Source organism: Leptosomus discolor, chromosome 8, assembly GCF_034619465.1.
Source record: "Leptosomus discolor isolate bLepDis1 chromosome 8, bLepDis1.hap2, whole genome shotgun sequence".
Lineage (NCBI taxonomy): Eukaryota > Metazoa > Chordata > Aves > Leptosomiformes > Leptosomidae > Leptosomus > Leptosomus discolor.
Window position 1 is genome coordinate 57,543,745 of NC_141398.1, and position 20,269 is coordinate 57,564,013.

The following is a 20,269-nucleotide window of genomic DNA, read 5'->3' on the forward strand; positions in this document are numbered from 1 at the left end:
CTATCATCTTATCTCCAAGTCAAATCCGAGATGGGTTGGCACATGCACTGAGGAGGCCTGAGCTGCTGTAGACTTTCCTTTTCTCACCTGGGGAGTGCAGAAGAGCTCAGGTAATGTCCGCTGCACAGGGCAGCAGTGTGAACAGGCACCCCAAGCAGCTCCAAGCATACCACACAGCACCAGTCCGGGCCCAGCACCGCACTGGTGCCTGTGAGGCTCTGTTCGAGCCAGCTCAGAGGGGCTGCATGTCTGCATGGCCCCATCGACACTGCCTAATCCATCTTCCCCCAAGCTCACTCTCTGACAGCACCGGCAGGTTCCAGCAGTGTTATCGTTGTTAATTGCCAGTGTGATGCAAACACGACGCTTACCATGGAAGGGTGTCTGAGTTGTGCTCTGATTTTAACAGTAGTTCTAAGGCGAGGTTCTGTAGTCAAATAAAACCTTGGACCTTAGACCTTGCTAAAGGACCTTAGACATACACTGAAACAGTAAATAAACATCTTATTTTCTACTAGTATTCGTAGCACATGGAGTTTATATAATTACAGAAAAGGTACTGTTGTCCCATCATATTCCACGATCGCCTCTTTTTGAAATGACCTTACATTCGTGTGCTATCTTGAGTGAAGAGAGGAGAGAGCTGGGAACAAAACTCACAGTGATACTTTTTTCATACCCTTTCGCTGATGTCAAGAGAGAATCTGCCACTGGCTACAGCAGGCACTGGCTTCTTGTTACTACGCTTCAGTGCAGGGGACAACTGCCAGGGCCTTTCTCTTATTTGTAAAGTGTTGAAGATTTCTGTCAGAAGTAAAACCAGGAGCTTCATGCTTTGTAGTTCTTTCTATAAATCCATCACATCTTTATCTTTTTTCAGTAAATCACAAAACTATTCTTTACCAGTAGGACAGTAACTGTGAATGGACCGTAGAAAATGGAGTCACTCCACTGCAGGAAATAATTTAGTTGTTTATGATAGTCTTTTTGAACTTTATTATATTATTTTTCAGCACTATCAAATTAACTGCAGAGAAGGGTAGTTAGGTATGAATTATGTTATTTCTGATCTAAACAGTTCCTGTACCTTCCCAAACACAATTGAAACAATGTATAAAGCAAATTTGATGGACCCAGTATTGATTTTATGGATAATAAAGTTTGACCTTTTACTGGGGGAAATTTCACTTCAAAAAGGACTTTTTGGAATGAATATCCTAATTTTCTCTGTACTTTGTATTTCAGTAAAGGTCAAGGTAGTGCCTTCAGAATTTGAAAACTTTTTTTTTTGAAGACCTGTGTGGACATAGAGTCTCTGGTCTATTAAAGAAGAAATTAAACACTGGTAGGAAATACGATGAAGCAGAGTTAACACCCTAACGTGTCATGAACCCTGTCTAGTCTGAGAATGAGCTCATAATGGGACAAAGTCAGGTTCATGCAAACTTGGAAACATCAGTTCACGGAAGTGCCAATAATGGTGATCATTTTATTTCCTGAATTTCACGTTCTAATCTCTAAAAGCGATGCAATATCATGAGCATACAGTGCAGTTGTTGGGAATACCTCTGTGAAACACACATATGATAAATGCAGACAAGAAATAATTTGAGTTTGAGAAAGCTACTTGGAACAGACCTTCCAAACTAGCTGTGTGACCCTGTTGTAGTGTCATCCTACAGATTTTGTTATACATTGGAGTGTTTGGGATGAGCGTCACAAAATAGAATACCTGTATGTTTTTCTCATAAGGTCAATCATGCCAAAAACTCTCCAGGAATGGTCTTTCTCCCCCCGCCCCGCCCCATATTCTGAGAGTTTGAGTCATAATTTAGAAAAAGTAAGGGAGGATGAAAACATGAAAATTATGGAGCTGAAGCTAAAAAATATCTGGAAAATGTGTGAAATCTAAAAAAGCTAAAATTGGTTTCTCCCTTCCCTTTAAGAGGGATGAATAATAACATATATCCAGATTCACCTTAGTTACGCAATAATCGCTCATGTTATTGTGGAAGGGCACGATATCCTAGTTAATGTCCCCACAGTGTCATTTTTTCTGTCTCTTCAGAAGAAAAACTTTACCTTTGTTTGCCTGATACCTGGAAAAACCACCTAGGCCAGTATGTCAGCTGCTGGCGACAAGTGATGAAACCCTAACACCCAGTCTTGCTGATTTGGTTAAATGCAGTTATCAGCTCCGCTTTTCTGATGCCACCCGGGTGGAGTGCCACCCACACAAAGCCAGGCAGCAACGTCCTCCCACTGAGACAGATGCTCTCTCCTAATCCAAGTGCGCCACCTTCCTCCCCTGCTTTTCTCATCACTAGGGAAATACTGAGACAAAAATGGGGAATATAAGGAGTTCTACTACGTGAAACGTAGAGGAGAATAAATGTCATGTAAAAAGTGGCATCTCTTCCAGGTGTTAAAGGTACTCAGGGATGGAGTTAAGGGGCCAAAATTTCAACCAGCGTAGCTCTAAATGCACTAAATCACCGTAAGCACTGCTTCTTACAGCAATACTGCACTTTTCTGAAAGTGGTTTGCTCCTTACACGACATCACCACCCGCAGTGCTTGACAACATAAGCCTGTGCGTGGCAGCCATCGACAGTCACAGGGAGGATGTCCAACGAGAGGGCTGAGCTGCAGGAAACAAGCTTCAGGAGCAGTAACCTCTACTTAATGGAACATATGGATTTGAGCAAGGTGAAGGTCGAGAGATTTGGATGGCTATGAAAAGGAGTGATTCTAGATTGCTGTTGTTTCAGTGTTGGCCTTGAGCTACACCAACCAGTTAAAAAAAAAGACAAAAAAAAAAACCCCTTAGATACTGCTTCTATGACTGTGCCCAGTTGCATATGTGTAAATTAGCCAGCCGAGCGACATTACTTCAGCTTCCCTGGTGCACATGCAAAGCCAAAGGAGGAAGAAGTGAGTCAGGGTCTAGTTTTCACTTTTTTCCTTGTTTCCAAGGATCAGCTGAACTACACCCAAGCAATTCCGAATCTCATTTATTGTGCAAGTCTCGATACTCCTAATCATTAAAAAGAAAAATTGTCGTTCTGTATTATGTGTAATGAACAGCAACAGACAACATCTAGAAAAATAGAGTAACAGAGATGTGTAAAATTTGCAATTAGAACTTTTCCTTATATGTATCTAACCTGTCTTCTTGCTTCATGATGTACATAATTAAATTACCACAGATTGATTCCACCTAAAACATGCTATTTTTGAAGAAATCAGGCAATTAGTTGCCATGGCAACCCAATTAAGCCAGTTTTATATCCCTTATCTTAATTGCTGTATTAATTGAGAAGAGAAAATAAATTGAATACTCATCCTTTTCTTGCCATTTTAAATTTCAGTAAAATATGAATTGCACACAAAATATTGTTTTAATTTGTCATCACAGACTCATGATTAGAAAAAGAAATTAGAATGCTGAAAACAGTATTTAAGACGGATGGCATATGTCAGCAGCAATTTGATATGCCGAAAAAGCTGTGCTCTTTTGAAATGTAATTACTCAAAAATAGGATCTGCATATATTATTTGAGTGAATGAATGAAGGATTGTAACTTTTAAAGACTATTTATTTTATAAATTTTGAAAAAATATCTGTATGCCAATACATACAGGAATTGCATAGGAAATTTCGACCCATGGGAAATCTGGGACTTGTTTTATACAAAATGTCAGCATATGGCGTTTATGAGACCAGTTTTCAAATATGTCAGAGTGTGAGCAGCACACCCAAATCTTGGTACCTTCCCACTCTACTGATTCCATTTACTTTGGTTGAGCAATTAATAGAGTTCAGCTTGAACACAAAATGTAATGGAATGTGCCTGCCTGAATAGGATTTATGCCTGCGGTGGGGGTACCTGCTGCCAAATCACCTAGTATTCACACATTTTCTGATTAGAAAAACAGCATATGGAGGGGGAAAAAAAAAAAAACAAAAACCACAACATGAGGGAGGAGACAGAAATTTGTGTGTAGATTTTCATTTAAAAGCACGAAGCATTATTTCTCACAATCTATATCTGAAGTATAGTAATTTAAAGAGAGAAGATATTACTTAGCCTAACCACATACTGCACAGTCTGGCTGCATAGCTCCCTCCAAACAATTTGGGAACTTCAACGCTCTTTTCATTCTTTATTCTTGTCCTTTCTTGCCTTATTTCCTTCAGGCAAACATAAAGCTGAAACTAGAGAAATTGGCGAAAGGAGACATCATAAGCAGCCTACATTTTAGTTAGTTACATGGGAGCAAAATGAAGGAAAATCTGTGAGCATCAGTGCAGTTCGAAACTGACCTTGATACGACCATGATTCAAATGTAGTTTATAGAAGTTTTAAGAGATAAGGCTCTATTCATGATGGTTCAGAGGAAAAGTAATTGTGCCAGAAATTAGCAAACCCACATTCTCAAAGGCTTTTTTTTTCTCTGCTCAAATATGAGGAAAAATTGTTCTTGCTATAATTGCTCACTCATTTTGCATCTGTGTAACTCTGTTAGCCAACAGAAACAGCAAAGCAGGAAAAGAATTTGGAATCGAGATTTCTGGGTTGCACAAGTGATAGTGCAAGTGGGTTAAAAACTGCTGCTAAATGGGAAATCATGAGTATTCTAGTAAAATTTAGAATAAATTACTTTCCCTCTGTCAGCTTGAGAGGAAATCTATATGGCAATGGATACCCTATTGCTCGCTTCAGGAATTAAATGGCCTTGGAATTTCTGCATCATGGCATAGAAGGGCACAGATAATATGTATTAATTTGATGGTACTGGAAGCTTAATTTAATAAGAAGAAATGAATACGGAAGTCTTTGTACCATTCATAATGAGCACGTGGAAAGTGACAGTTCATGCTCCACTCCCTAAAAAAGCTGTTTTGGCTTCCAGCAATACCGTGGCTTAGACCTGTGGGGCAGCTGGATCCTCTGGAAGTGTTGGTTTCTCTTCTTTGGAGATCTGATAAACATTGTCAGAATCCAAGGTCTCTGATGTTCTTAAAAACAAATTTTAAAAAAGTATAATAATTCAAATCAAATTCCTTTTTTTCATATTTGTACCTAATTCGATTTTATCACGTAAAGGCATTCACATAAATATTCCTTCACTGTAATGACCAAGATAGATACAAACCGTTAGAGTTCTAAATAGAGATTTCCTGTGTTTGGCTTTTGATACCATTAGGTGAACTTTCTAAATATAAATGAAAACACGCAGTCTCGTTGTTTCCCAGTCTTAACACTTTTTGATTTGTGTGTCTGGCATTTTTCTTTCTAGTTGATTATCGATGCTTTGTTCCTTAGCTGTGCCACTAAACAAATTATGTTATTTACAAGTACACTTACTTACATTTAATTTATTCAACGCCCATTTGCACATAGCATGTGGAAATGTACTTTTTTGTGTTTGATAATCCTTGTTCTCCCTTGTGCAACTTGTTCTATTTTAGTTTTATTTTAGTCAAGTCCAGATTGGTGTCAAACTAAAAAAAAAGAATCAAACTAGAAGGTAAAATATTTCTTGAGGATTTTCCTGTTGGTTTTCACAAATTAAATGGAATTTTATTTACCTGAACACTATTCTTTTTATATCCAATTTGTTTAGTTTTTAATATTCTTTAAATCTTAAATATTTAAAATATTTAATTCTAAAAGAAAAGAAAAAAAACCCCAACCCCGCAAAAAGTACACTTCAGTGATTCCAAAAAGAGACTTAGAAATTTCAGAACTCATAAAGCTCAAGGTAGGATGGACAACATCAGTTTAATTCTTTGATTTTGGGTGGTCTGTTTGCCAAAGGCAATTATTTTATGTTTTAAGCAGCAATGTTCAAGCAATTGTTTTACTTGGATATGTTCTTAAGAACCTTTCCACTGCTTTAAGGAATATGCATCTTCGTTTTCAAGGGAATCTAAACTCACCGTAATCTCAAACGTCCAAACCTGTTCATTTTCTGAGTTCTGAGTATGTTTTTGAATGCTTGGAAAATGTAACCACAGTCATTTAGGCTCATCTTGAGATGTGCTGCAAATTGGAAAGGGAAAGCTGGAAGAGAAGGACTAAATAATCATTACTTTTTTTTCCTCTTTGAGATGCATTTAAATGAGTCTTCCATTTCGAAAATGTTCTGCCCTTTTAGAGCAATGTTTCTGACCAACTTCTGTAAGTACACACTGGCAATTTAGTATAGATGGATGCCTACTTTTACCTACTCTCGTGCTCAGCTGTACTCCTAGAAGAGAACAGGGTGTCTAAACACGGTAACCGTTGTCATTCCAACAGTGAAGTGTCTAGATTGTTTCTCCAGCTGTTGCTCTTCTTGATAGAGCTCAGTTAGTGGAGAGTAACACAAGTGAACGTGAAAATCAGAGGTTGACATGGTCCAGGTACCAGTGTAGCCAGCACTGTGCTCCCCAAGGCTTCCTTAGCAATACATGAAAAAAAATATATGAACGCAAAACACTCCGTGAAAGCCACACTTTGAGTTAAAACATACAAAACCAGCTTTCATGTTAGTAATTTGAGGCTACACAGTTATTGGCATCTGTATTGACTATTTTAAAGCTTCTGTAGATATTCCTGCACAAGACATGGTGAGACATTGAGCCATGAGCGTGGGTCCTTCTATCAGTCTTTCATGACGCTAACAGTAGACACACAAGGTAGAAGTGCAGGTGTGTTTACATGGTGCAAAGAAACAGGACACTGTGCAGGCAACCCTCAGTCACATCATGGATTTTTATTTGGATACCCCTAAAACTTAAGTTCTCAACTTTCACTGACTTTTTAGGGATGTTTGGCTTTTTATTGTGCGAGACATGAGAAAATCTCACCTGCTGTGTGGCGATTCCTCACTCCATATTTTTGCTGTCATTTCCAATAAAAGAAAGCTGTTGGTATTTCAGTGTGAACTGATTAGGAATGTCTTAATTCAGTTTCAAAGCGGTCTAGATACTGTCTTTAATTTCACGGAGCACAGCTCAGCCATATTAGAAATCTGTACACAACAGCATCACATTTCTGTAGAAAAACTAGAAAGTGGAACATGAAATGGCTCTTCATGTCCATAAAAATGTTATGCTCAGATTAAATGCATCATCAGCCATTCAACCATATGATTGCTTGTTAGACATGCCATTTTATGCAAGCCTTGATACTTAAGAAAAATGTCATCCTAGTTCATGGTCATCATTGTGTGTAATTAGTATCTTTTAAGAAACTACCTACCTGATTGGCACTCTCATTTGAGTAGTTAGATGTCTAAATGCCATCATTGTTCCTATGGGAACTTTTTGGACCAAAAGTGAATGCCAGTTTTCAAATTTCTTGGCTGTGTAATTCTACAGAGGGCTTATAATTTAAGACTTTACACTAAAAATTCTAATATGATTCTGCATGGCCTTTCATTAAAATTCAAGTATACAGAAGTATACAAAGCATCTATAATATTTCTATATAGAAACTACAAAGTTGCTATAATATTTCTTTTGAAACTATTTTTTTTTAACTAAAGGTAGCAACATGATCATTTCTGCTGATAGCACTAAAATCCAATTTAACATCTACGTCTTCTGGTAACTGTCCCTTGCATTACAGATTCTAGTTCCCAGACAATAGACATACTCTACGGCACCCTAACTCACAAAATAGAACAACTTTGGTTAGTCTGTTTTTCACTTGTTGCATCTTACGACAGCAGTAGCTATTGTTTAACTGAAGACTGCTGTTAGAATCTTTGTGTGCAGTCTAATGCCAGGACACGAAGACATTACCAGTCCTGATCCAATTGGGAGAAGTGTATCATACATTTCCAACTGCAGCATGTTCTAAGATGAATCTGCACTTTTTGTACTTTTTAGCGGGGCTGAGCAAAGTTGCGGTCCCACAGAGCTTAACTAACGACAGTGACCTTACTTGCATTTTGGTCTCATTGAAGGTCGCTTGTTAAGGTTCTCAGTCTTACCCTAGGTTATTGGCATCAGCATTCAATACCAAGCTTTCACTTTCTTTCAGTATGAAATCAGCCATCCTTCAGTCTTTGTCTGTCTTAGTAGCCTTTACGCACGTGAGTAATGCCGTTTCATTCATATGTTTGTCATAGCGTATTCACAGCTATGCCACTTGTGGGAGCCTCAGCAGGAATTCGAAATTACCTCTATCCCAGATGGCTCTAAGGGCACCCAAGGGCTTAAAGTGTTCGGCCTCAGGAGGAACAGCCAATTCAGTCAGTGACAAAAGGGGAAGCGGAGCTCTTTCGAAAAGCTGCTCCCGAGGATTGTTGGACAGAGCCCTTTATGTCTTGGTTTTACACATTAATTCTGCTTTCAGCTGCAAGGTTTTACAAGACAAATTAAGAGAAGTCTTATTTCAGAATTAAAATACGCTATGGAAATTTTTCATTTCAAAACCAAAGCTGTCTGGAGATCATGGGATTTTTGAATTGTTTCAAAGGCATAACACTGTCAAATTTATAAAAGTCATCTATTCCCAATGGAAATGTGGTGACTATTTTTCCTTGATTCTTTTTTTTGTTGTATTTTTTTTATGACATGCATGTTAACAAGCTTCAGTTTACGACCTTGACATTTGCTTGTTTTTCTTTTAGAGGTCTTCATAAATCGCCTAAAGATTTTGTTTAAATCATTATAAAGAAACCAACCAGAGAATAAGTCATCTAAATGGACAGGAGCAATTTCCTTTCCCTCTATTTGGGCGTGACAGTTGACTGGCCCATAAGCCATACAAAGAGAGCGAAACATTTGCACGGCAGAGAAAATGCGGCCATATCCGCGTTTCACAAAGTAACAGCACATTCATAATGCTGTTGGCTTCTTAATTTCAAAAGGCAGATTTTAATATTACTGACTTCAGAGAAAGATAAGAAGGGCAGTGCATAAGACATTATCAGTCCAGTGTGGAAATAATGCATTCAAAATTAAAGACAGCAGTTTAATTAAGTGCATGAAAGGCTGGCTTTTATGATCATATTTCAAATACTTGAACGTCTTTTCATCCATTCTGCCGTATGACTTTACTTAATAATATATCAAGAACAAAAAATGTATTGGAGTCTTTCTGCAAATTCAATTAGTCCAATAAAAAGTGAAAAATAATTTCTTTTTCATTAAGGGGAACTCAACCCTAACCCTTCTGATGACAAAGTGCAAGATGAGGAGGGGGGGAAGCTAAAGAACTATGAAAATTCTGCCTTTGTTATGCATTTATGTGTGCATGAAACAGATGAAGTGTCACCATTAGTAACATTTGTTATTGAAAGGACTAATTGCATTCTGCTTCAGTTAGTAGTTTATCAGATCCAGACCACAGGGTATTTACTTCTCCCTTAGGATGCACTCACAGTGCAGCAATAATTCCAAGGTTTATTGGGCTGCTATAGGAAGGGTAATTATGCTAAAGTGCACCTCTTGCAGTGCTAAACTCGAAACTACCATGACACATTGCACTAGTGCTTTACAGGTTAAGTGCAGCCTCTTGAATCCTTTCTACCTGCTAAGGGTTTATCACTAAGGGAAGTGCAGAGATCATGGATCATGTGTGCTAAACCAGAAAAACCAGAAACACAAACAACCCAGAAATGCAGCGTTTCAAATGAGAAATTACTAGGTACAGTACACAATGAAGGAAATAGTAATGTGCATCTAGAAAACTTTGAGATCAGTTAAAAAGAGGTGGCAAAGGGATCTGTGATAGGATATTGAGCTTTAGACTGAAAGCAGTGGGTTACCGGCTCCACCATGGCACACATCTGTAGTGACTGGAAGTTATTACCGCTTGTCAGCTCCTCTCTGACCTCAGTGAAATGAGGTGCTAGCCTCAGCCTGGCTCCCAGCGGACAGACATCTCCCGTACAAACACTTCCAGCACCGCAGCTGGTTTGTCAGTCACAGCCTTGGCGCAAAGGCTTGTAGTGGTACCACGGTGAATAAACAACATCCTCACCGCTGAAGCTGGTTCTTTCAGGTCAGGGCAGGCTGGCAAATAATTTGAGAATGCTTGAAACTCCACTGCTAACACAGGGTGGCTCTGGGTAAATCAAAGATCTCATTTCCCAGAGTTGTGTGTTGACAGGTTTCACTTCTGCTGACATAACTAAATGCGGCCCTAAGGGTTGGTGGGGAATGATCTGGTCCCGTTCTGTTTATGGGCACCCACCATACAAATTGATTCCTCTCTGCTGTCGTTATTCCTCTTACTTATCTTCTTCTTGATTCTTTTAATACCATCTAGGGTATGTCTCCTACCATGTTTCTTTCGGTGTGCACTTACACACAGATTCTTTTCCAGATATCTATTCATGTCCTGATCTTATTTTGACTTCAAAATATTCTTCTCCCAGAGGTTTCCTTAGAATAATTATCCATATGGTAGAGAATCAGACAGGCTTCATTCTGAAAACACAGCCACACATCTACAATAATGACTCATGAGTTTTTTAAAGCAATAATTTTCGTATAACAGATGTAAGAAGTATAAAAATTATTTCCCTTTGCAAGCATGCAGGTACAAATAAGAACAAGTGTTTATGGAACTCTGATTTGATAAACACACCTTTGTTTTTTCATATAGGTAACCCTCCCGCTACAGGTACAGGAACCTTACACATCACCTTGGAGGATGTCAATGACAATGTCCCATCCCTTTATCCAACACTGGCAAAAGTTTGTGATGATGCCAAAGATCTCAGGGTAGTGGTACTAGGAGCATCAGACAAAGACCTTCACCCCAACACAGATCCATTCAAATTTGAACTGAGTAAGCAATCTGGCCCAGAAAAATTGTGGAGAATCACCAAGATTAACAGTAAGTCTATTACTTTTTTTTTCTTATGTGTTTAGTTCTCCCACCTCTACGTCCCAGCATGCTCACCCTGAGGCTGCCCATTAGGTGAATTCAGGAGCAGTTGTGCATGAAAGTCTTGCAGGATGGGCCCATTGCTCCTGCTTTACACCGCGCCGGTTTTGCTCGGACCAGATGCCTGGTGGGACATACAAATTGTCTGCATTTTCTTTGGAATCTGAACAATTTTCCTCTTCTTATTATATTGACCAAACTTTTCTTTTTTAGCTTTGCATTACAGAAACGCTGCTAATGACTCATAGTTTTGTAAAGATGCCCATATTTCATGGCATGAAATTTATTAGCGTGAGGTGCCCAAGGCTTTGCTGTAGGACAGCATGAAGCTTTTGCACGGGCTTTAGCAATGTACTTGGAAAACTTCCTGATTTGAAGTATTTGAGCTCTTCACAGATAAAATACTCAAATGCACCAGGACCATACACCATCAGTAAGAGGATCAAAGCACATGCTGTGCAATTGCAGAAGGTTTGAATGGCAAATTGTGGGCACAAAGTACTAAATTTCTTTCTAATGCAGATCACTTTTGTTTGTTTTCTAGTATGTATTATTTATCTGGCACTATGAAATCTTTCAGCCATTCAGTTCATATTCTTCCTAGAAAAAAACTAAAGATGGATGTGAGGTCTGTACCTGCCTACAGGACAACATAGAGTCATTTCTTTGCTGTTCTCCAAACATCAAACCACCGCCCTGTTAACCCCCCTGAAAGGGTCAGCACACTCACCTCAGTACCAACAGCTGTTATGACCCTCTGATGCTCAGGTGGAGCAGGTCTGGGGATTTGAAGGGGCATTGCTTCCCTTCACTGCCTTCCCAGACAAACTGGGGAAGCAGTTAAGCAGCTTTACCTGTATTTCCTTGCAAGAAGGGTTTTTTTTCTTTTGGCAAACAGATATATTCCCTCTTGTTGCTTTGTGTTGCTTTGGGGATGACATGCCTTAGCATTGCATTGCTATATTAGTTTCCACAGGCAAATTCTGCCAATAATTTGCAGACCAAATAATGTATTTAAACAAAAGTGGTTCTTAAAGGTCTTTCTTTTGGTGAGGTTTGGAATAAGTTTGCAGTTAGCACTTAGCCTATGACAGAATTTCTATGCTGCCTCTTCTTACCTCCAATTCCATTCTTTAATCTTTTCCTTAGAGCGTTCTCATTTTCTTCTTAATTTCTGTGAGTAACTGTGGCACATCTGATATCATTTGCAGGTTCCTCTTCCCTGCCAAACAACAGCTATTTGACTGATTCTCACCTTATCCTTCGCAGATACTCATGCCCAGGTCACCCTGCTTCAAAACCTGAAAAAGGCCAATTACAACATCCCAATCTCAGTGACAGATTCGGGAAAACCGCCTCTGACTAACGCCACAGAACTGAAATTACAAGTGTGTTCCTGCAAGAAATCCAAAATGGACTGCAGTGCGACTGATGCCCTTCATATCAGCATGACCCTTATCCTTCTTTCACTCTTCAGTTTATTTTGTAAGTCTTTTCCTGAGCTGTAAGTAATGAAGTAGGTTTTTAGCTGCTCATTTATACGCTGCATGAGAAAACCTACCAAGGGAGAAGTTAAATTTGTATATTGGTATCACAGTGCAGTAAGTTTGGTTTTTTTTTTCCCTGACGAAGTAGTTATAAGAAAGAGGGAGGGGAGGGGTTTTTCATAGTCCAAAAATAGCAACAAATGCCTGGTTGTCAAATTAAGAAACAGAAGTAATAATTTTAAGAAGAATCAAAGAGAATTAGAGCTAGCATATGATAAACCAAGAAGTACCAGCTGTAGTAGCAGATTTGTGAGACGCTTTCTTTCATCTCTTCCTACTTGAATTCAATTCAAAAACAGAAACAGGAGATTAAAGGTGTTCTTGTAACAATAGCTGTTCTGGGTCACCATGAAAATGAGTAGTGTCTGCTTCAATCTATTCCTCTGCATAAAGTGCGCAAGCAACTGGAACATGAGGAGCTTATTTGAGATTCCGGGCTTAGCCACCCAGAATTGACAATCAAACTGCAAGCCTAGGTTGGAGGGCAGAGGGAACTGATATGTAAAGGGAACTTCTGCTGCTTCTGAGAAAGCTTGCTAAAAGAGACTAACAAGAGTCCTAACTTGAATTGGAAGGAGTAAAAAAATGTATCCCAGAATGACTGAAAAGCAGGAATTCAAAGCCATGGAATCCCAACATCTAACCTAGACCTGTCCCTGGCTTGTCCTGTGGCAGCTTCCAGCAAACTTTTTGATGCAGTATTATTTCGAGTTCCTTATCTGTTAAAAAGGAATGGCTGTATCCTGTAACTATGACAGTAGTTCTGTTATTCAAGGATTATTGCCATCATCTTACATTAGTAAAATACATTGAATGGTGAATAATACCTGCGCCATGGTGAAAGGCCTTATATACTTGATGAGATAAAATCTACCATGAGGCAGAGACAGAGGTGAAGGAAGAGCTAGTTTACACATCTGAGGCTTGGGGTATGCTTGACTACACAGCTTGTCAGTTTTTTTCTTATAGTATATTACTTTTATCCCAAAAGGTTAGCATGAAGGTCATTGTGAGAGAATTAGAACTAGCTAATGTTTGTGATGCTCTTTGAAGATGAAAAGGACTATATAAATGCTAAGTGCAAATTCACGTTCTTTGTTCCAATCAGTGACATCTGAAGTATCTCCATTGGCTTTGGTTCAGTTACTCTGGGTTTAGTCTGCTGGAAACAAACGCAGACTTCAGCTGTTAGAAGTAATACGTTAAAAACATTTGACGGTACGTGACACTATCACACCAGTGACATAAATATGCAGCCCATTGATTCAAATATATTCTTGTTACCACTTCATAAATGTTGCTGGTGCTACGCAAGGCGTGACTTTCACCACTGGAATTACTTTCTTATCTGACATGATTTGCACTTGAACTTTATTTACATTAATGCTTCTGCTCAGAATACAATGAGGTATAGAAAAGCTTTTTGCTTTTGAAAGTAATTATCTTGTTTCCTTTTCCTAGCCCCCAAACGAGTCTGATTTTTTTCCTTACACTGAATTACAAAAAGCAGTTCTAGGTGTTGGAAAGCTCTTCTTGAGCTTTTCTTGACTACAGACCTTCTCCAGCTCAACTGTGGGCAGAATATAGGCCCCTGGCATCTGAGCGGCACATGGTGCTCTGAGTGATAAAGGGATTCCCTCTCCTACTGTAAAAGAATAAATAGCACTGAAAGTCTTTACACTGTGAAGCAATACAGACATGCCTAAAGCCTTCCTGGAACCTTAGATTCGTTCAGAGTACTGTAATAAATATGAAGAGAGTTGTAATTTTCAACTGAGTGGAGTAAGATTACACACATAATCTGCCAGCAGTCTGACGTTCCAGTCTTGTCTGAGCAATAAAACCAGAGCAAAGGGAATTAGTGGGTGAGGGGAAAGGAAGGGGAAGGAAAGATCTCCCTCTTGGGACAGCGGCTGTTTTCCACACAGCCATTGTGAGTGAGAGCATGAATTCCACAAACAGACTTTAGCATAGAGAGACCTGATCCTCAACGCAGGACCGGGGTTTTTTGCTAAAATTTGCTGCTATTCAGCTGCGTGGTTTGGGTTCACCAGTCACACAGAGCGAGGCTGGTGTTCCGTGTCTGGTACAGTTACCTAATCACGCTTAAGCAAAGCCAGCAAGCATAACAACTTTCATAACCATTTTCCTCAGGTGTAAATGACTACATGGAGGCATAAAAGAAGGAGGCTGGGAGCCAGTTAAAATAATGTGGTTCTGTATTTGAACTTCTCTGAAATCTGCTGGTATCATTGCATTCCCAACTCATTTTCAGACATAGATTTTTTTTATAACTGCAGTTAGTTCCATTGCAATGTTTTGTATAGTCCAAATATTTATCAGAGTAATCAAAGATTACGATGCCATAAAAACAAAGAGAACTTTAATGCTTATTGAACAGATGAAACATCCCATTTCTAGTGGCAAGTTATGGGTTTAATTTTTGCAAAAGCCCTTACGTGGCTCACTTTGCTCCCTATGTTTATGTTTTATGAGGCTGTTGTTCCTAGGAGGTAAATCCTTCAGTCAAATGAACTTTGTTATTCATGCCAAAGTATTTCTTTTTGTATTTGACATCTGGTGTGGGGATAGATAGTCCTATGAAAGAGCTCTTTCTGGTGAAAATGGCCTGCATGAATCCCCTCCCCATACAAAAACATCTTGGTATTATCATTTAAATAGTGCAATTCTTATCTATGCTTAGAATATGTGTCTCCTTTGTAAATCATGGAAGAAGTCCTATGTGGTAGATTTCTGAAGTATCAGAGCATAGAACTGAAGAGCCTGTCTAAAACTGTAACACATGCAAAAAGCAGCAGTTTCATCTATTCTGTAGCTGCCCTACTGTGCTCAGTAAGTCGAGGGATAATGGGATACAGACTGCAGAGCAGCCCAGAAGCCCTCGGAAGGGTGGATATGCTTGGAACAAGAAAAACTGAGGAGTTCTTGTCATCCAGAAATGGAATATATAAGATGCCAAAGCATATGGGCAGATTGCTAGTTTTCCACAACAAAACAGTAAGGTCTTTGGTGGAATTAAGAGGCTGTGAATACAGAGCTGATTGACAAAAGCAGCATCTTCGCGTGTTTTGTACTTAACCTGACTTATCACTACTGGGAATCACTAAAGTCAAGCTGGAAAGACATATAGTGGACAGGTGGAGGACTTTCCAAAGTTATAATAGTTAATGCTTACAAATATTGGAAAGAACATTAAGTCTTACCTGTCGTTAAGGCACAATATATAAGATGAGACCTACTGTAGTGGTACCTTGTCCTCTGTCAGCTTTTCCTAGCCACTGCTGGAGACAAGGTAGGAGCAAAATGTTCAGATAGAATTTAGAATTTAATAATTCCGATTGAGGAAAAAGAATAGATCAAAAAATGTTCTGGGTTCCTAGTCAGGGAGAAGGACTACAGAAACCAGTTGCTTGAGGAAGGGAAAAAGTGGGAGAAAGCGTGTTATGCAGCATGTCTGCTGCTGGGGCTCAGATTCTCCGTGCAGTCTCTTCCTGCTGTATTGTCTCAGTCATCTCAGGTGTTCAGCTGACACAGATAAAATCATTCTGTTCAGAATGAACGTAACCAAGTGATGTGCTCAACAATGCTAGAATTATAAACAAGTTCCCTCTGGAAGGCTCCTGAACATAAGAGAGTACCTACAACATTCTGTAAGGATGAAGGATGGAGAGAGAGAGGAAAAAATACGCCCCTTATTGCAACTGACAAATGGGTAACCGAAATTTCATTTAGGTATTGGTGGACAAATACCTAAAGGGGAGAACAGCTGCCCTTGAAAATTTTGCTTAAGTATCATCAATTTCACAACAAGTCATTGCAAATATATGTCTAACAAACATTTAACAGCCATCTCTTCTCCAGACAAATTGAGGATGGGAAAGCTGTTCTCTTTGTCCCCTGGCAATGACATGGCAGAGTAAGTTTCCACAAGGAACTTGGTCAGAACAAGCCAAACCAAAGGCCTACATCAAAGAACTTTTGGGAATCAAGTTACATACAGGTGGCTGAGAAAACGAAACAAGCTAAAAAGTAAAAGATAAAGATAAAACCAAATTTGTGTATATTGTCATAATGAGGCTGGCGAGAAAAACTACTCCAGGCCCTGTGGGAGACTGAGAAAAACCGCTCTAGCCGTCAGAACTAGGCTTTATATCAATTACAAATTATTTATATTATTATTTAAAGGAGTATTTGAATTCTGGACTTTTGATTTAATAATAATTATTTCACTTAATTGCATAATCATAGAATGATAATTGCATTCATATTTCCTTTTCTATTCTACCAACATAAAAGACCAAATTAGATTCAAATGTGTTGAATCAAGGGACTAAAAGAAGTACCAAAGGCACAATACTCATCTCCTGAACAAGCAGAATTCAGAGCAATTCCGTTAGTAGCTCAGTCACACTAGCAATAATATTTTACTGAAATTTCCTTAGACTTTAAACACTTCATATTGGCAAAAAAAAAAGATTGATATCTTAGATGACTGTCTAGTGTTGATAAGACACTTTTTTGTAACCTGGCCAGTGGACCACAAAGTTGTAAGTTGACTTGAGCTTAAATAAGTATTCCATTATTATGAACAAAAAGTAGGTTGAGAGACTGGGGGGAGATACTGCTATGAAGAAATTAAATAAGCTGGAGGTCTCTACATTGAAATTAATTTGTTAAACTGAGGGTGAAATGCCTCAGGTCTGTTGAAAAACAGAGACTCGCACAGATGTCTGTACTGCGATTGCAAAGAAGCCTTAAGAGATACCCTTGGATTTAACTTCCTATTAATTTCCAACAACTTCTCCTATTTTAATGCCTGCTGTCCCCCACCGTAATGTTTTTCTGACTTGAGGAATGCAGCTGCAGGGTCAATAGACAAAAGGTCTTTTTTTTTTTTTCCTTTAAAATTATGTATTTGGTATTAAACCATCACAAAAATTCAAATTATATTAAACTGGTGGATTTGAATTTACCTGAACATAGACAGCCAGAGTTAAAACTGCAGTGTTGTCTTTCACCTAGTTCATGTTTCAAAGGAACAGAAGCATCTGTATTTCTTGTGTATCCTGTTGTTTGTGCAGGATCATCAAATGTCTGAAGACTGAAGCAATGCCTTCTTGAATGGCATAAGATTAAGACAAATCATAGCAGGTTTCAAATGGAAAAGACCTTTAAGGTCATTGCTTTTTCCATTACAAGTGCAGATTTGTTTCCTGCAGATTCACAGTTTTCAGCCTTTATTGTGAGTTACTTGGCTTAGTTTTAGACAATTGGGTAGTATATTTTTTTCAGGGCTCAACTACTCTTCAGTTTTTACAGCAGGCTATTTGTTTTTCCCAAGAAAAAAAGAAAAAGTTCATCCCTGTTCTGTATAGTTCCAGAGGAAGCTTCAGAGGAACCATTCCCAATAGGCAAATTTGCTAAAAACAATACTTTCACTTTTTTTTTATATACATAGCTTTTAGGTTGTCTTAGCATATTTTAATCTTCTATAGCAATTTTCTACTTCTCAGAGCAGTGGCATTTAATTAAAAAAAAAAAAATCACTTTAATTAGCAAGACAAGGAAAGTTTGCAAGATAAATTTTCCTCTTTTTTGAGAAGTGAAATATCCCTGTATTGGCTAGAATTTCAAAAACTAGCAAGATGGGGAGAGTTTTGCTGTGAAAGGTGGTTTGTTGTGTTGGGGTTTTTTTTGCGCTATTCTAATTTATGTTCTTGCATTAGAGCACGTTATGTGGGTACTTAAAGTAGCAGCTAAGTGATGCTACCCAAGTAATTAGACATTACTGATATTTTGCAAGTTCCAGTGATATAAATCTCACTTCCTAAAACCAATAACAACAGCAGCAATATCCACTATCACTCTAATGCTTACCTGTTACAGATAATTTTCTCCATATTAACATTATTATTGTTACTCCTGAATTATTGGTGAATATAGATGTTTTCTCAAATGCGTGTATGAGAAAAATACCATTGTTGTTTGTCTCCTTAAGGATTTTGGTCAATTAGCATCTAGTCAGGAAAGGAGGTTTGGGGGGTAAGGGATTGCATTCAAATTGAGACAGGCTTGATTTGAATCTCACTTTTAGCACAGACCTCTGGGTCCAGTCTTCTAATTTCTCTGCAGATGTACTCAGTCCTGCAGTTTGTTGTGCAGTTGGCTCTGGGAGCCCACCTAAAGTTAATGGGGCTTGAAATGGCACAGAAGTCCATATGTATGTACATAATTGGGGACAGGATGTTTATATACCCAGTCATACAGACATGACAAATAGAAATACCCTCAAATTGTACATCAGCATATTTAAAGTGTACTTAATGACATTACATTTTATTGAGTCAATTAGGTGGGAAATGGCATTTTACGCACATTTTAAACCATCCAAACATGTTCCAGAAGTATAGACATGAAAAATACGACAGTTTAGAAGATGCATGTTTGGAATGCGAAAGAGAAAAATGTTACTAGCAAATACAGCTCCTTCCCTAAGAGCTGTAATATTGTTCCTGATGGTCATTCTGTAGACATGAAATGAACATTTAAAGAGATTGGTTTGATAGACCATTCAGTGCTGTGAATTCAAATGAACATTTTATGTTTTCGTTTTCTCAACAGTAACTGTTGATATATAATATTTTGTATTTTGTCTCTGAACAACCTCTTAAAGTCACATAAATATGTAACTCCAGATAGTTATCATCCGAATTGTTCTGGAGTGGACTAGGACTAAAAACTAGAACTGAATAAATGACCAGTTCAAATACTTTTTCTGTCATTAATTGCCACTATACACCATGGGATTTTTGTTTAACTGCCTCTGTCCTTGGATATTTCCCCACTCTGTAACATCCAGACATCCCAAAATGTGCTCTCCATGCCGACCGCTTGCTATGCAGCTTTAGATGCGATCCGTGATATTAAAGATGAATGGGGGAGATTTGTTGTGCCTAAAGGTTAGATGATGTTGCTTTTGCTTCTCTACTAGACAGCTGGTACTTACAAAGACCTTTAAAGTGCCATCGATGTTTGGAGTGTTTCAGACTAGATCATAAAGCCTCACTTCACCCATACACTTCATTTGTGTATGTCACTGGGTAGTACTTAGTAAGCTGCCATGCTTACGAGTTCTTCTCGAAAAATTTTGAAATAGTCGGGTTGATACCAACATAGCCAAACCTGGCAGTTTTCTAATTTGATTTTTCCTTTTCCCTGGCTTCTAAGCATACTACTTTCCTCTCGTTTTTTTCCTTACTTAATAAGAATTTTTTCAGATGATTCTCTTAGTATTCCAAGCTGGGATCAGTGTATACCTAGAGATCTGAATGTGCCTGGACTGCTTATGTTCATATTCTACTTGTTAAAAACTGATAGTAAACTAAGCTGTACTCTGTGGAAGATGAGATCTGACTCCTTAAGCAGTTATCCATTGCTTTAAAAGGTTGGCTAGCTGTTACATTTGATGCATTTCATTTTCGACATGAATACGGAAAATTAGGAGGCTTGTCCAATGCTATTATTTCAAAACTGTACTTATTTATTTCACTTGCTGAATATTTTCAACTGTTCAGCTAAATTTATCAGATTAGAGCGTGAGAAAACACACTTCCAGACTGTGGGCAGTCTCCTCTGCAATTGTTTTGTTTTGAAAGAACTGGAAAAGAAAGGGAACATTTATTTCCTGTTGGTCAAATGAAGGTGACATTGCTTTGGCAAAGTATCCAGCTGAAATGCATATCAATTTTAAAAAATTAATAATCTAGGACGTCTTAGCTGCTTTACCCTAGAAACCACCTCCACC

General features: G+C 38.5%; 1 protein-coding gene across 1 annotated transcript in view; it reads left to right on the plus strand.

The window, feature by feature from the left end:
* CDH13 (cadherin 13) overlaps window positions 1-19,906 on the plus strand; it is a 398,743-nt gene extending 378,837 nt beyond the window's left edge. Inside the window, exons 12-14 of the mRNA XM_086468834.1 lie at window positions 10,613-10,846; window positions 12,167-12,382; window positions 19,743-19,906. Coding sequence (XP_086324960.1) covers window positions 10,613-10,846; window positions 12,167-12,382; window positions 19,743-19,906 — 614 coding nt within the window. The remainder of the gene's footprint in view (window positions 1-10,612; window positions 10,847-12,166; window positions 12,383-19,742) is intronic.
* Window positions 19,907-20,269: the final 363 nt, after the last annotated feature.